Source organism: Podarcis erhardii (assembly GCF_964252035.2).
Source record: "Podarcis erhardii genome assembly, chromosome: Z".
Classification (NCBI taxonomy): domain Eukaryota; kingdom Metazoa; phylum Chordata; class Lepidosauria; order Squamata; family Lacertidae; genus Podarcis; species Podarcis erhardii.
In genome coordinates, this window is record NC_138504.1 from 42,548,468 (window position 1) to 42,565,898 (window position 17,431).

General features: G+C 42.8%; 2 protein-coding genes across 4 annotated transcripts in view; one reads left to right on the top strand and one right to left on the bottom strand.

Annotated features, from left to right (window-relative positions):
- The window catches only part of SLC31A2 (solute carrier family 31 member 2), an 833,895-nt gene that overhangs the window by 599,301 nt on the left and 217,163 nt on the right, over positions 1-17,431 (bottom strand). The window lies entirely within an intron of this gene.
- The window catches only part of LOC309333335 (uncharacterized protein), a 155,594-nt gene that overhangs the window by 48,610 nt on the left and 89,553 nt on the right, over positions 1-17,431 (top strand). The window contains exons 8-9 of the mRNA XM_081846707.1: positions 14,255-15,064; positions 15,912-15,956. Of these exons, the coding sequence (XP_081702833.1) occupies positions 14,255-15,064; positions 15,912-15,956 (855 nt within the window). The remainder of the gene's footprint in view (positions 1-14,254; positions 15,065-15,911; positions 15,957-17,431) is intronic.

Sequence of the window (17,431 nt, forward strand, 5' to 3'; positions counted from 1 at the left end):
CCTTAGGACTCTGGGAGTTTTTGGCTGGTGGTGATTGATAGAGGGGGAGGTACCTCTTTTCTCCCTGCATCATCCCTGGTCACTGATATGAAGAACAGATGCCATTTGAGCGATAAATCATGTAATGTTTCAAGCTGTTTGAATAGTCACCAAGGGGTGGTTGAGATACACAAGATGTACATTTTTTTTTTCTTTTACAAGTTCCCTTCTTAACATCCCCAGTGAAGAATGGTCAGTGTGAACTCAAAATGAACTAGTCTGCTTATTTCTAGTCTCTGGGTTGTATCCAGCCGTCCTACTCAAAGTAGACTCATTGAAATTGATGGATGTTACTAACTTTGATACAACCTTGTACTTCTTAACCCTGTGTTCACTCATAAGTTCATTCTGTTCTATTTGTGTATTAATCTGTGCATTTAAATTTGCATTCAAATACAGGACATGTTTCAGTATGTAAACTTTTCTTTTGAAGGGGAAAATGGTTAAACCTGTTTCCTCTTAAAATATGCATACATTTTCAAAACATTGTTAAATATTTTTTTTGACCCATGAACCTGAATTTTTTGCTGCTACCTGAACCTGCAGTCCTAACTCCACCTACCTGGGAGTAAGCCCCATTGAATTCAATAGGACTTACTTCTGAGTTGCCATGGCTATGATAGTGTTTGAGTTCTGAGCTGTGCATTATTACAAGAGGTGTAGATTTGGTTTGTTTTTGTTGGAATCTCAAAGAAAAAAAAATCCTCAAGTGTTCCTGGTGGAGAGATTATATTCAGTTCATATTTAAAGGCTAAACTACCCAGTTCCCACTTTCTGAAACAGTATGTTAACTAAAAGGCAGCCATCCTTCAAAATTTGCCCTTCTCCAAATTCTGCAATGCCAAGTAAGGTGGGACAAAAAATGTGGGACAAAAAATGCATGGACTAAATGAAAGAATGCACAAAAAATACAATTGTTAATGAAACTGACAATGCTGTATATTAGGGAAAATTGCTTTATAAAGATGTGCATCTTAGGCAAAACTGCAAGCAGAAGTTAGAAGAAAATCACACTAAAACACACAAAAAATGAAAGAGAAATCAAAACTGACAGAGTTGTTCATTCCTAACCAGAAGGGGTGCCAAGCTGGGCCCCAAGTTATGGGAGCCCAATGGCACCTGCGATGTAACGTGATGTCACAATTTCACGACGTCACGTTGCATCAACCTGCCCAGTGGTGCTTTTGAGGCCTGGCAGTTCGCGCCCAAGACCTCGCGAGACCTCTGACGTTGCCTCGGCGGCTGTATAAGGCCTCCTACACAACTTTTGGTACAAAAACTGGACGTCACACAAGAGACCGCACAGTAGGTGCTGAGCACCTACCAAAAACATGTGGGTGCCTGGGCCCCCTATAGTTGGCGCCTATGCTGCCCAGGCTGGGCCAATGCAGGCAAAACTGGAGATTCTTAAATATGGTTACTGGATGAAGTGTGAGCAGCCGGGTCACAAGCTCTCTCTACCCAATCTTCCTCCACAAATACTCATTTCCCCACCCACACTTCTTTTCTTTCTTGTTGTCATGAGAGGCTTAAATGACACATCACTCAGAGAGTTAGACAATAAGTTTATTGTCTCCCTTTATTATTATTTTTTTTTTTGGGGGGGGGGGGGATAAAAGACCAGAACAAGTGGGTTATGTTATGCCATTAAATCCCATACAAGTATGGCTTGGATATTTGAGAAAGGAGGTCCAACTCATATTCCTGTAGTTGGAAATTTATTTAAGAGCAGCCAGAAATGTTGCTTGCCATTAAAAAATGTTCTGCTCAAATTCCCACTGGAAAGGAGAATGGTTTTAGCAAGGTGCTGCATGTTGCAAAGGTAGCAAAATGTATAGAATTTGTGATATTGAGAGACAGTGTGGGGATGGCGTAGGGAGAGCAATTTGAAAAGACATGGGCTTCTTTGGTCAGTTATATGGTACAAAGGTATAATTTGGCATTACCGGACTCCTTTGTGAAATAATACTTTTTTAAAAAAAATATCAATTGCACCTGTCTAGATTTTGCAAAATGATTTAAATATTTATTTATTTAAAACATTTATATATTTAAAATTGGACAACACGTTTATGGTTGGGTTTTCAGATATGATGAATTGTATTATAAGTTGCATGTTTGGTCACGTATGTTGTTATCTGTAAATAAAAAAGTTTAAGAAAAGGAACAGAAGAGAGGCAGAAGACTCCCCCCTGATTATCATGAAGTTAAGCACCACCTAGTGTCTGAACTGCAGAATGTCATGATCCACACATCTCTCTATTTTGCTCAAAGAAACAAATCAGGGCATTTATTTGATTCCATGTATGAGTTGCTTCCCTTAAAATATCTCAACCTGATTTTAGGTAAGAACATCAACATTTTCTTTTTTAAAAAAAATCCACATGTAAAAACAATGAAAACATTTTATAAATAAAAGTCAGTCCATACAGTGGTACCTCAGGTTACAAACGCTTCGGGTTACAGACTCCGCTAACCTGGAAGTAGTACCTCGTATTGCAAACTTTGCCCTAGGATGAGAACAGAAATCTCATGGTGGCATCACAGTGTCAGTGGGAGGCCCCATTAGTGAAATCACGCCTCACGTTAAGAACAGTTTCGTTTAAGAATGGACTTCCAGGACGAATTAAGTTCATAACCCAAGGTACCACTGTACTACCAATAATTTTAAATAGTTTAAGTATTCCAGGTGTGGGGAACCTTTGAACCTTCAGATGTTGCTGAACTGCGACTCCCATCGGTCCCAGTAAACACAACTGCTGGCCAGGGGTGTTGGGAGTTGTAGTTCAGCAATATCTGGGGGGCCTAAAGGTTCCCCACACCTGAGGTATTCAGACAAACCTCAAAGAGAACAGTGCCATTTTATTTAGTCACATTCACACCATACATTTAAAGCACTATGGTGCCACTTTAAAATGTCATGGCTTCCCCCAAAGAATTCTGGGAGCTGTAGTTTAAGTGTTCTGAGAGTTGTTAGGTGACCCCTATTCCCCTGAGGCAACCCCCCCTGCAAACTCTAAACTCTGTGCGTGGGAACTCACACCACCCTAAATCTGGCACTGCACCATTTATCCTATCCAAATTGTTGTGGAGCCTCTAGCAAGCCCTATCCTATGCTGAAATGCCTGTGGCTGGGGATGGAGTGGGCATTTGTCCCTAGTCCACTTTGTGGCAACATGTGGCCTTCCACCACACATGCCAACTCCCCACTCAGCTTCCTCAAGATAGCCACCAATTAGGGTCGCTTTAAAAGAGGATTAGACAGATTCATAGAGGATAATGCCTGCTGATGGATACTAAGCTATGGTTTTCCCAGTAGTGATGTATGGAAGTGAGAGCTGGACCATAAAGAAGGCTGAACGCAAGACTTAGGTCATGATATTATGTTCGCTGACTGGGAACAGTTATGGACCACAGGCCTTAAATTTACGGCATGTAGTGCCTTGAAAGAAAACATAATGAAAATGATCTATAGGTGGTACATGACCCCAGTCAAGCTTGCAAAGATATATCATTTGCCCAATAATAAATGCTGGAAATGTAACGAATGTGAAGGAACTTTCTATCATCTTTGGTGGACCTGCCCAAAGGTTAAAGCCTACTGGGAAATGATCTATAATGAAATTAAGAAAATCCTTAAGTGGACATTTGCAAAGAAACCAGAGGCTTTTCTCTTGGGCATGGTCGGCCAATTGGTACCAAAGAAAGATAGGACTTTTTTCATGTATGTAACTACAGCAGCAAGAATTCTCCTGGCAAAGTATTGGAAGATGCAAGAATTACCTACTCTGGAAGAATGGCAGACGAAGGTGACTGAATTTATGGGACTGGCAGAGATGACCGGCAGAATCCGTGATCAGAGGAGAGAGACAGTGGAAGAGGACTGGAAAAAATTTAAAATATATCTTAAGAACTGTTGCAAAATCTCAGACTGATAAAATGTCAAGGGGTAAGAAACAGAGAATTATAGCTGTAAATATTTAAGTCAAGAAAACCTTGAGGGAAATTAAATATAGAAATGGAATGAAGGATTGCTAAAAAATTTGAAACAAGGGTGCAGTGAAGGGGAGGCATGGGGAAGTCATGTGTTGTTTGTGAATGTTTTTATTTGTGTGTTTTTTGTTTATGAAAATTAATAAAAATTATTTAAAAAAAAAAAAAACATAAAGAAGGCTGAACGCCAAAGAATTGATGCTTTTGAATTATGGTGCTGGAGGAGACTCTTGAGAGTCCCATGGACTGCAAGAAGATCAAACCTCTCCATTCTGAAGGAAATCAGCCCTGAGTGCTCACTGGAAGGACAGATCCTGAAGCTGAGGCTCCAATACTTTGGCCACCTCATGAGAAGAGAAGACTCCCTGGAAAAGATCCTGATGCTGGGAAAGATGGAGGGCACAAGGAGAAGGGGACGACAGAGGACGAGATGGTTGGACAGTGTTCTTGAAGCTACAAACATGAGTTTGACCAAACTGCAGGAGGCAGTGGCAGACAGGAGTGCCTGGCGTGCTCTGGTCCATGGGGTCACGAAGAGTCGGACACGACTAAACAACTATACAACAACAACAACTGCAATGACTGTTTTCTCCCTCCACTGAGCACTAGTTGCTAGGAATCACAAGTGGGAAGAGCACTGTTGTGCTCAGCTCCTGCTTGGAGGCTTCCCAATCAAGCATCTGGTTGGCCACTGCAACAACAGGATACTGGAATAGGCAGATCTTCGGCCTGATCCAGCAGGGTTCTTCTTATGCTCTACCTCTACTGTTAAGCCTCTGAATACCAGTCACCAGAAGTCACAAGTGGGAAATTTGCTGTTGTCCTCAGGTCCTGTTTGCAAGCTTCCCGTTGGAACATCCAGCTGGCTATTGCAAGAACAGGAGGCTGGACTAGATGGACCCTTTGCCTGACCAACAGGACTCAGGCTCTAATGGGCAAACTTACACAGAGTTAGGAGTCAGGAAAATATGGAGAAATCTGTTTGCCGATGATGCTGTCTCACTATATGGCTGTGGAGTCTGTTCTTACACTTGTCTTCATCAACAGCAACAGCAATAGCAACAAAAATGTTTCACAAGTTGCCTATCAAGACTTTGAGAACTGGCACAGATTTTACCCCTAGGTTCTTGTTTAGTTTGGTTAGTGTATGGAATGTGTGAGTTGCTTCCCACAGCAGAGAGTCTGAAAATAAAGTACCAGCAGAAAATACACAAGCATATCAAAAGTATAACTGGGCCCAGTGAAGTTTCTGAATGGGGGAATGTTCCAAGGACCAAATTCAGATACCTCGAGGGCCACATTTGACCCCTGGTCTGGAGATTCCCCATATTTTTTCTATTTTAAAAATTGTATTTTATTATGCTATTTGGAGTTTATGTTTAAATAGATTCTGAGCTATAGAGCTGCTTCTGCTTTCCATCTCCACAGTATTCTATTTGGACCTTGCCCCCAGTATCGCCTTGCAGCTCTTAAACTACACATTTGTTCATTCTTGCTTTCCTCCTTTTTATTTTTATTTTATTGGTGGTATTTTAAAATTATACTGTGGGGTTTTTTTATGTTAGCGGTGGCAGTAAAAATAGCTCTTTCCAAATCAAAGGCTTTGTATTGGCCTGCAAGAATGAATAGCAAAATGAGTTGGGTTCCTAATGTGTTTGCGCACCAAATTTTCTCTATTTGCTCTTCCTCTGTCTTTTAGCTTTGCTTCTAAAGAAAAGGCTCCCAATTCTATTCTTGCACACCAATTGCAAAAATAGGTTTTATTCATGTTTGCCTTTCTGGTGCAGCTGCTTTTTTTTTTTAATCCTCCACGTGGCCTGGCACCTTCTTCTTTTTAAAAAATTGCTTATACAGCTTATTTTGTTTTAGGCACTCTGACCGTGTCTGCATTTCCTCCTCACACCTTAGGAGCAGTGAGACATGATGGGATAGACCATTCACGTGGTCCTGTAGTCCTTGCTTTATGTGGGCATAGGTCTCCTTCATCTGTAGCATGGATGGGAAACATGTAAAAGTAAAGGTAAAGGGACCCCTGACCATTAGGTCCAGGCGTGACCGACTCTGGGGTTGTGGCGCTCATCTCACTTTATTGGCTGAGGGAGCCAGCGGACAGCTTCCGGGTCATGTGGCCACCATGACTAAGCCACTTCTGGCAAGCCAGAGCAGCGCACAGAAATGCCGTTTACCTTCCCGCCGGAGCGGTACCTGTTTATCTACTTGCACTTTGACGTGCTTTCGAACTGCTAGGTTGGCAGGAGCAGGGTCCCATCAACGGGAGCTCACCCCATCGTGGGGATTCGAACCGCCGACCTTCTGATTGGCAAGTCCTAGGCTCTGCGGTTTAACCCACAGTGCCGGTAATTGAATATGGACCTCCAGGCCTTTTCTGACTGGCCCTCAGGACTCTCCACAGGCCACACCTTCCATGAGTATTTCTGCCACACTAAAATGTGTTTTTTAATCATAAGAATGGCTCCTTGGTGGAGGATAGGGGAGTGCTGGAGTTAGGAAAAAATCATGAGGCCTGAGGAGACATTTTAGAGGCGCTGGTTAGAGCAGGACGGGGGGTGGGAGAAGTTGCAGGAGTTGTCCATTGACAACCCTGTACAATAACTGATTTTAGCATTAAAGATTTTGGCAGAAACTGCACTTCAAGCTTTTCTTTCGGTGAGAGCCAAGACACAAAGCTACAATTCTCACAGTGGTTAATGATCAACCCCTCTTCCTAGGGAACTCTAGGAATTTTAGCTCTGTGAGGGTAGCAGCATTCCCTTAACAACTCTTAGCACCCTTTTAAAAAACTACAGTTCCCCTGATTCTTTTGGCAGGGGAAGCCTCACTCTTTAAAGTGTATCATCATACTTTAAACATACAGTGGTACCTTGGGTTACATACGCTTCAGGTTACAGACTCTGCTAACCCAGAAATTGTGCTTCAGGTTAAGAACTTTGCTTCAGGATGAGAACAGAAATTGTGCTCCAGCGGCGCAGCAGCAGCAGGAGGCCCCATTAGTGTTGCTTCAGGTTAAGAACAGTTTCAGGTTAAGTAAGTACGGACCTCCGGAACGAATTAAGTACTTAACCCGAGGTACCACTGTAGTAGGGATATGGTCTATGTATACCAACTAGTCCACTGTGCAAAGGTAGGGCTGCTATACGTCCGGACATTACCATGATTTTTGTAGGCGGAATTGACAGCTTTGTTCCAGATCTTAGGCAAGTCAATTGACAAAGTCAGTCAAAAACTTTAAGGGCCTCCTGGTTTTTACTTTTTGAAATATGGCAACCCTAGCAAAGGTAACTTGTACATTAATTGAAATGCCCTCTTTTCATCTGGCCCCAGCCATCACTGGTGTGAGATTGTAGCTCTCTGGCAAAAAATGGTTCCCCTACGCCTGTATTATTTAACCTTATAGTCCTTTTAGTAGCCTTTTCAGAGTGCCTTTGGGTTTCCTGGTGGAGCATGATGCTTGATATGACTCAGATGTTCTGAACCACCAGCAACAGACCCTCCAAGTGTCCCTATTTTCCAGAGACATCCCTGATTTAGAGAAGCCATCCCAATTTCTGATTTGATCCTGGAATGTCCTACTTTTCCTTAGGATGTCCCTATTTCCATTGGAGAAATGTTGGAGGGTATGAAGTTATCCAATCCCTGAGCTGTCTGAAGGCAACCCTGTATAGGGAAGTTTCCCCCCGCAATGTTTAATGTTTTATTATGCTTTTATATATGATGGAAGCTGCCCAGAGTGGCTGGGGCAACCCAGTAAGATGTGTGGGGTACAAATAGTAAAATTATCTTTATGGAACGGGATGTCCCTATTTTCTATTATTTTTATTATTATTTTCAGTTTTACAATTACTGTACACAATTTTCCACTCTTATACTTCTTTTTACATCTTGTTTAGCTGCATATACATTAATTCCTTTACCTTATTTTCCACACTCTCTTATCTTTTATGTTGTCAGTTGTTGGTCGCAAAGTATCCCCTGCCTGGAATTTATATTTGTGGTTTTGTTTTTTAAAGTGTTTCCCTAGATACTCCCACTCACTCCTTGTCTGTTTGTCATCTTGATTTCTTATTTTAAATGTCATACTGGCAAGCTCTGCATATTCAATTAATTAATTTAGCCATTGTTCTTTCCCTGGGGTCTCTCTTTGTTTCCAGTACCTAGCATATACTATCATTGCAGCTGTTGTTGCATTCATTTCTCCCATTTTCATTGGATTAATGTTGGAGAGCATGCAGCAATTCATATAAAGTTTTTTCAGTGCAAGGTGTGTGTATGGAGGGGGGTGAGAGAAATAGCTTTAAAATAAATGAATAAATGCATTTTCCCTCTGTGGCATACAGACGCAGAAAGTAGGACACAGATGGCAGAGGGGCCTGTGGGATCTTTGCAGGCCTTCCTTGCTGTGGTTTGGCTGTCCTGTTTGCTCCTGATGGGTGGTTTTTGAAAAGAGTGGGGAGGAATGAGTCAGTGGCTGCTAATTATGGCACTTGGGACCCATCTCTCGGATGTGACATAGTTCTCCTCTACCGCTGCCACCAACATGCTGGCCGATTACAAGCAGCTTTTTCTCCCGTCTCTCATAATGTTGGAAGATTGAGGATAGGCAGAAGACAGGGCTTCTTCACCCAGTGCATAGAGAAACTATGGAACTCTCTGCCACAAGCTGTGGTGACAGCTGGCAACACAGATGGCTTTAAAAGCAGATTCTTCTTTTTCTTCTTCTACTGCTGTGTTTTTATATCCCACCTTCCTTCCAAGTTGGGATTCAAGGTGGCTTACAACCTTTTAAAGACATTATTATAACTACAAAGTAGTAAAAATACACCAAAGTAGTTAAAATACACCACAACACATTTAAAATGAGCATTAAAATCCAGTTTACTCTGGTCAGCAGTGTCTGTACTTAGTTTTCAAAGGCCAAGAAAGACCTTGGCATGCTAGAGGAAGGATAACAAAGAGGAAGCCAGTCTAACCTCACTTGGGAAGGAATCCCACAATCTGGTCAGCCACAGAAAATGCTCTTGTGTCACCACCAGCTGAGCCTCTAACATTGAAGGGACTGAGGGAAGGTGCTCCCCCAAGGTTCTTAACACCTAGGCAGGTTCATAAAGGGAGACATGATCTTGCAGGTAGACTGGTCCAAGCCATACAGTGGTACCTCGGGTTACATATGCTTCAGGTTACAGACTCCGCTAACCCAGAAATATTACCTTGGGTTAAGAACTTTGCTTCAGGATGAGAACAGAAATTGTGTGGTGGTCGTGCGGTGGCAGCGGGAGGCCCCATTAGCTAAAGTGGTACCTCAGGTTAAGAACAGTTTCAGGTTAAGAACAGACCTCCAGAACGAATTAAGTTCTTAACCCAAGGTACCACCGTATAAGGCTTGATGGGTCATAACCAGCACTTTGAATTGTGCCCAGAAATCAGAAGCCAGGAAAGGTTAGATAAATTCAGGTGTGTGGTGGTGGTGCAGCGATCAGTGGTCACCAGTTCTGATGCACTTGGTAAATTTCCTCTCCTGCAAGTCTGTTTCCTTGTTTTCTATTATACTTCTGGTAACCTTACTTGCCCCTTTTGGGGCCTGGAGTATTTTGGGGGTGGCTTTGCCTGCCAGCTCTTTATATAGAACCTCCCAGAAAATGGGCCAGCCTCAACTTTCCTTGCGGCTATTTATATGCCTCTGGGTGTTGCCTTGGCCAGTGGATCTTTGTCTGTGGTTCTGTAGAGAAAGCTCCTCTCTAATTACCTCACAAGGAGCTCTTGGGGAGAACAACACACTTGCTGCAGAATGGAAACATTTGTGCTGAGAGCTGTGAGATAAAGGGCACCCTCTGAGGTGGGTCACCGCAGTAAAGCTTGAGGAAATTCATTCCAGGGGTAGAGTGTGCTTGTTCAACACGTGTGTGCATGTTCACACACACCTCCCTTTGTTGGTAGCACAGATGTCACAGTAGTGACAGGTTTGGTGTCAAAACCTGGGGGGTAGAATCCAGTGTAAGACCTGCTTGGCCCATTAAATTGATGGAGATGACGTGAGTCAGTGTGGTGCAGTGGTTAAGAGTGTTGGACCAGAACCTGGGAGATCAAGATCCGAGTCCCCACACAGCCATCAAGCTCACTGGGTGGCCTTGGGCCAATCACACACTCTTAGTCTAAACTACCTCACAGGATTGTTGTGAGGATAACATGGGGAGGAGACCTGTGTACAGCTCTTACAGCTCCTTGATGAAGGTGAGAAATAAATGTTAACAACAACAACAACAACAACAACAACAACAACAACAACAACAACAACATAAAGGTTAACTTCATCCATTTCATTGAGTAGAATTTAAGCCACAACTTCACCATACATTTAAAGCACTCTTATACCATGGCTCACCCTGAAGTATCCTGGGAAGTGGGGAAGGTCATGGCACAGTGGCAGAGTATCTGCCTTGCATGCAAAAGGTCCCAGGTTCAATCCCCAGCATCTCCAGGTAGGACTTAGAAAGGCTCCCTGTCTGGAGAGCTGCTGCCAGTCAGTGTAGACAGTACTGAACTACATTGTCCAGCGGTCTGACTCAGTACAAACTATTTTTCTATATTCTTCTTATTCCTATAATTTGTAAAAGGGACTTGTTAGGGAACTCCTATTCCCCACCCCTTTGCTCTAATGCAGCAGCCTTCTCTGATTCTGCCATGTATACACCTTTCTTCCCCATTGTCACTATATTTGTGTCTTCACCCAAAAGAAAAGCGATGCCCAACCTGGTGATACAGAATAAATGATGTAAGGAGGCAGCTGCAGCCCAAGATAGGAAAAGAGCTAGTAAGGGAACACCTAGCTACTTAAAATGAATTCAGATCTCCAGGATATGATGAGCTGCAGCAAAGGGTATTAAAGGATCTTGTGGATGTAATTTCAGAGCCTATGTCTATGATCTTTGAGAATTCTTGGAGAACAGGTGAGGTCCCTAAAGACTGGAGACAGGCAAATGGCTTGACATTGATACCAGGGGAGGTCCTAGAACAGATCATTCAACAGTCGGTCTGTGAGCATTTAGAAAAAGATGCTGTGATTACTAAGACCCAACATGGGTTTCCTAAAAAAATCATGCCAGACCATCTCATTTCTTTTCTTGATGGAATTACAAACTTGGTGGAATGCTGTGTCCCATTCTGGGCACCACAATTTAAGAAGGATGTTGACAAGCTGGAAAGTGTGCAGAGGAGGGAAACCAAGATGATCAAGGGTTTGGAAACAGCCTTATGAGGAGCGCTTGAAGGAGCTGAGTATGTTTAGCCTGGAAAAGAGGAGACTGAGAGGAGTTATGATAGCCATCTTCAAATATTGTAAGGGCTGTCACATGGAGGAGGGAGCATGCTTGTTTTCTCCTGCTCTGGATGATAGGACTCAAACCAATGACTTCAAGTTGCAATAAAGGAGATTCCAACTAAACATTTGGGGAGAAATTCTGACAGTAAAAACTGTTCAGCCATGGAACAGACTCCCATGAGAGCTGCATCACGAGAGGTGGTAGACTTGCTTTCCTTAGAGGCTTTTAAGCAGAGGTTGGATGGCCATCAGTCATAGATGCTTTAGCTGAGATTCCTGCATTGCGGAGGTTGGACTAGATGACCCGTTTGTACATTCCAGTTCTAAGATTCTATGATTCTATGAGTCTGTTTAAGAACTTCTCCTCCAGCAGCAACTTGTTTGGCCAAAGTTTTGGTGAGTGCCATGAATTCAGTAAAAATGGCATGCATACACATCCTGAGATCTTGGTTTCTGGAAACTCCTAACATAGTCACTAAATTGCCAGGAAGAACAAAGTGATGCCAGAGAGTCCTGGTGCGAGGAGGAGGAGGAGGAGGAGGAGGAGGAGAGGGGAAGGAAATATCCTTGCCATCCTCTCTTTTCCCTTGGAATGTTGATACAAATCAGCAGTTGTGGCATCTTGGGACCTAGGCCATCCTTGTGGTTTCTTCTCCCGATGGTATGACAAAATCCCACAAGGGGAATGGACTCTAAGCTGTGGCCAAGTGGGCAGGGCCATCCATCACCCCCAAACTCTGAATGCCCATGCTGAGCTAGTCCATTGCATTGAGCACCCTGTCCTTGATGAGAGCACCATGGACTTCTTCTGCATGGGCTTTCTGTGGATGGGCTTGTGGGGTGTTGGACCAGCCTCCAGCAATTTCAAGGTAGGTGGGAATCTTAGTCCATCCCCTGAATTATTGTTGCTGTTGCTGTTTTAGTACTACTATTTTGTTGTTCTTCATATTGCCCATAACTTTTTGTTAGTTAGTAGAGCCATTGTGATGTTGCCAACTAAGTTCCACTCACAGTAGACCCATTGAAATCACCATTCATTTCAGTGGATCTGCTTTGAATAGTACTATCATTGGATTCAACCCACTGAAATGAATGGGCATGACTAATATTCCAGTGAGTCTACTCTGAGTAACACTTGTTAGAATGAGCCCTTTATCGTTAAACAGTGATCATCATATGCTCATTGTTACAAATAATGACCAATTTTGTTACTGAGAGGATAATTAACTCCTCTTTAACTTTAAAAAAAATGTGTGGGTGTGGGTGTCTATTTGCGCTCTTTTAGTTGTACACATATTCATATTACTTAGAGAAAATCATCCTGTCATCCGTCTCCCTGTTCCAGACTTGATATGGTTAAGTCAGCTTGAGCAATCACCCATTCCAAATGCTTTGTGAGACGGTTTCTAAAATTAGAAAAAGGCTTTTTTGGGATTTGGCTTGGTATGATATCTTTTCTCAGTAGCAGTTGAAAAGATTTGCAGCCCCATTCTGTGCATGTTTTACTCTGAAGTAAAACCCACTTAAAAACAATTGACTCCAAGGTAAGTGTGCACAGGATTGCAGCCTTTGAGTGTAATTCTTTACCCTAGAAATGCAAAGTGTGGATCAGTTGCTGCAGGAGATTTGTTATAGCTACAGGTGGGGGAGAAATTTGATTCAGGCCACATATAAAGGTGAAGCAACCTAATCTGTGCTTTTTAAAACAATATTTGAAACTAAACTCAGCTATCCTCTTTAGATTTGCCCGTCTCCCCATTTAGCAGTGCGCTTTTCCAGCCAACTGATGTGTACAAAATGCATATATTAGGGTAACAGTGTGCATCAGAATGTATGTAGCCCTGAAAATATCATGCAGGAATGTTGTTTGTATTAGGGGAAATTGCTTTACAAGAATGTGTGTATTAGTCTAATCTGCGAACAAAAAAATGTGTGTATTCGGAGAAACTTGCTAAAAAATGCTGGTGATTGTCATTTTTTAAAAAACAACAACAGAACAATCAATTTAGATCAACAGTGCAGTTTTTTTACAATAGCAGAATAAATGAAAGAAAAAAGTTTAGGTTGTGGCTGGTTCATCAGAGGAGAGAGTAAGGGAGGGCAGAACCTGTTATCGAAAGAGAAGACTGAGTCACTTTTGTTAACAAATTGAATAAAAGTACACCAAATCATTATAAATTTATCAGTTTTGATCTCCCCCAATGGCTTCCTTCTCTCCTATTTAGACCAATGTGGCCAATGTGCCTGTTGAAAAGTTAGGCAGGTTGCGGATCCAATTTCGCCATACAGTGCATAATTTTATAAACTTCTATCAAGCTGCCTCTTACTTACCTTTTCTCCAAACTAAAAAGTCCCAAATGCTGCAACCTTTCTTTATATGGGAGTCACTCTGTTCCCTCAATCATTTTGGTGGCCCTTTTCTGAACCTTTTTCAAATCTGCAATATCTTTTTGGAGATGTGGCAACCAGCACTGTACGCAGTAGTCCAAATGCATATGCACCATAGATTTGTATAACGGTATTATGATATTGGCAGTTTTATTTTCAGTTCCTTTCCTAATAATCCCCAGCATAGAATTTGCCTTTTTCACTGCCACTGCACACTTGATTGACATACTCATCGAGCTACGTACTTTCACCTCAAAATCTCACTCCTGGTCCATCACCTCCAGTTCAGACCCAGACTTGCAATTGCTCTACAGGGTTTAATACAAGAGGTTTTTTTTTACAGCCCTATCTGGGTAGACCAGTGAGTGAGTATGTCTATCTGCATACAAAGTACATGCTCTATTATTGAACTACGGCCAAGTGACAACAAAGGCACCTTTTTACCTTTCTAGTCTGCACAAGCATGAATCACTAGAATGCCGTTTTCTCTCTTATTTATAGGGCTCAGAGCTTACTGATTCAGATGTGGCTTTGAAGTCTCCTATGGTTGAACAAAGAGATCATCAGAAGAACCCCAGTACATTCCGCAGTAGAAGCCCTACAGCTTCAGACATGGCTTCCAAAAGACCAAAGGAGGATGGAGAAGAGGAGGGGATTCTCACTTTCAGAGAAGAGCCCCCAAGCACCACTTACACGAAAATGACTAGATCTAGAATGCTTGGCTCAGAGAAGAAAGGAAATACTGATGGCTCCATTGCCAACAGTAACTCATTGCCCTCTTCTGAGCTCCAGGATCTTCATGTGATTAGTGACAATGGTATCCCTTTTCAAAGCCCTTCCAAAGAAAGTCAACTGGGTATCAAGAAAGTGGATATCGCTAGAGCCCTGGATAAGAACACTAAAGGAAAGGCGAAGGGGGATAGTGGGTCTTGGGAGCAGTTCCCAACCACCATCATAGACCTTGACAGCCCTCTCACCCTCTTGAAAATCCCTGAGGATGGGAATGAATTGCCTGAAAACAAACCTAGAGCCTTTCTTCCTAACTCCAGTGTGAAGGGTGCAATCTTTGTGGATAGGGGAGTTGTACTTCACCCTTCCAGAGTTTCCGCAGCACCCGCTGGTGCCACAAAATCACTGAAGACTCCCTCTGGCATTGTCAAGGGACATGCCCATAGACAAAGAACTTTGACTCTGTTGAAAGGGGTTTCCACTCAGAACTTTGGTCCTACCCACTCTTTGCAATTGATGGGGCAGCAAAAAATACTCCTTAAACCAGGACCCCGTGGACTACCTGGGCCGCCAGGTTTGCCGGTAAGTAGTAGCTGCAGATGTGGATATTGACACATGCAGTCATGTTCAGTTCTGGGACTCCTGGTGTATCATGAAAAAATAACTAGTGTTGCTCTTCTTTCTAAGTCAAGTTGAGCTATTGGCTCTTTGTTTGGTGTCAAGTACAGTGCCTTGGGAGAAGTGAAGGAGGAATACTTGGTCAATGGGTCAGTCTGACCGTGGAGGAGTTTTATCAAAGTCTGAACATGTACATTGTGTTTTCTGTTTCCTTGACTCCTGAGTTGTTTCTCATTGAGTCTGATAAAATGGAAGGTGGGGAGCCCAACAGGAGGTAGAACCAGAATCAGTGACCAGCAGAGCCAACTAATTCTAGTTTTCCCCTCTCCCTGTTGAGTTCTGCAAGAGCAACCCTGTGAGGAAGCAAGTCAGGGACACTCCTTGAACAGGTAAGAAGGCAAGTAGGTGGCCTGGGGAGTGGAGACTGGTGAAGGGTGAGTTGACATCAGTGGGGCAGTGGGCTGTTTTCCCTAATGGATCAGCCTCCACTGCTGGGTTCCCTTCACCACTGAAGAAAGACCACCATTTTTTGCATATTACTGGAGATTTCCCCTGCTGTTTATTGGAACTATATTTTTGCCTCTGCTTTGGAAAAGTATCTACCACTGAGTGGTCCCTTCCCACACCTTAGCTTAAGATGACCTGCGATGCACCCTCATTCAAGGCCATTGATGTGAATGGAGCTCCCCTGGTGTGCTTTGTGAATAAGAAGTAATCTAGAAGACATTTAAGACTGTAGATTGCCAACTCTCCTCATTTAATGTTGAATCCTAACATTAAATAACTTGGTGGTGTCTGTGTTGCTTTGCAGGGCTGTCCAGGGAGACGAGGAGCAATGGGACCAAAGGGAGAGAAGGTAAGATGACTGGGAAGTGCTTGAAAATAGGTGAACACTGTCAGTTTATAGATTAAAAAGATTAGTTATTTTAAATTCTCATTTACAACCATTGTGCTCTCTCCATTAAAACTTTTGAGCTCATCAGCTGAGGCTGAAGACAAAATCATTTTATAGAGAATTGGAAAATGCATAGTTTTCTATGTCATATACCAGGGATTTTTTTCTTAATCCTGTTGAGAGCCACACTGTCTCTTGCCTTACTTTCTGCATCATAGTTGCAGTGCCCTCAAGGCTCTGTGCCCAGTGTGCCCAAACTGGTCATGCTTCCATAAATCCACCTCTGCTGGGAACATCCCCTGAGGAAGATTGTTCAATCCAATGTCCTAATCTGAAACTTGGGCACAATAAGAACTTTTACCAATGGGCCACTTAATTAATTAAGCTCTTGTCCTCCTCTTCCTCCATAATTGTCTGTCTTTCACCCTAAGGGCCCTGGGCAAGTTTTTAATACAGTATTAAAATCAGTCCAAAACAACTGAGAACCCCAGAAATAAGCTGGATATTAAAAGAAGAAAAATGGAACTCAAGTCAAAAGCTAGGGTAAAGAGCTGCATCTTCAGCAAATTCATGGAGGGTAAGACTATCAATGGCTGCTAGCCATGGTGCTATTTTCTCCCTCTACTTTCAAAGGCAGTATAGTCATACCTTGGATCCTGAATGCCCTGGAACTTGGATTGTTCCAGTTTGTGAATGTTCTTTTGGAACCTGGATGTCTGATGGGGCTTTGGTTTTCGAACGTTTTGGAAGTCAAATTCCATTCGACTTCCAAGGTATGACTGTATGCCTCTGAATACTAGTTGTTGGGAATCACAAGTGGCAGAAGACTGCAGTTGTACTTGAAGGCTTCCCATTGGGGCATCTGGTTGGCCACCGTTAGAACAGGATGTAAGATTAGCTGGGCCTTTGATTTGAACCATCAGGGCTTTACTTTATTTATTTTTTCTTATAATGTTTCTCCCTTCCTTCTTCTAAGCCAGGCATCATTTTTATACCAGGCATGGAGAAGGAAAAGCTCCCTTATTGTTGTTTAACATAACTACAGTTTTAAGGCAAGGGTGCACACCCTGTGGCTCAGTAACTCATTTTTGTGTGGGCCATGAAGAGTCAGTGGGACCCTTAGGGGCAGAGCACACCAGCATGGGAAGTGAGCTAGGTCTAAGCTTCTGCTCTAAGCTGTTTCTTAGCCACATCTGAAGAAGGCACAAGGCCTCCCCATGAAACAGCCCTCTTTAAAGAAAGAGAAAGAAAAGTTTGTGCGGTAACTGAAATTCCTCATGTTATGAAACTGTGTGGTCAAGGCTTGAAACGTCTTAAAGAGATTCCTCTTTGTTGATTTGGTACAATCTAATTGTTCATAGCAGCCCAGAGTGATGCTACATTGGGGACATTGCAAGAAATTGCTGCATGCTGCTCATAAACTCAAAACAGAAGAC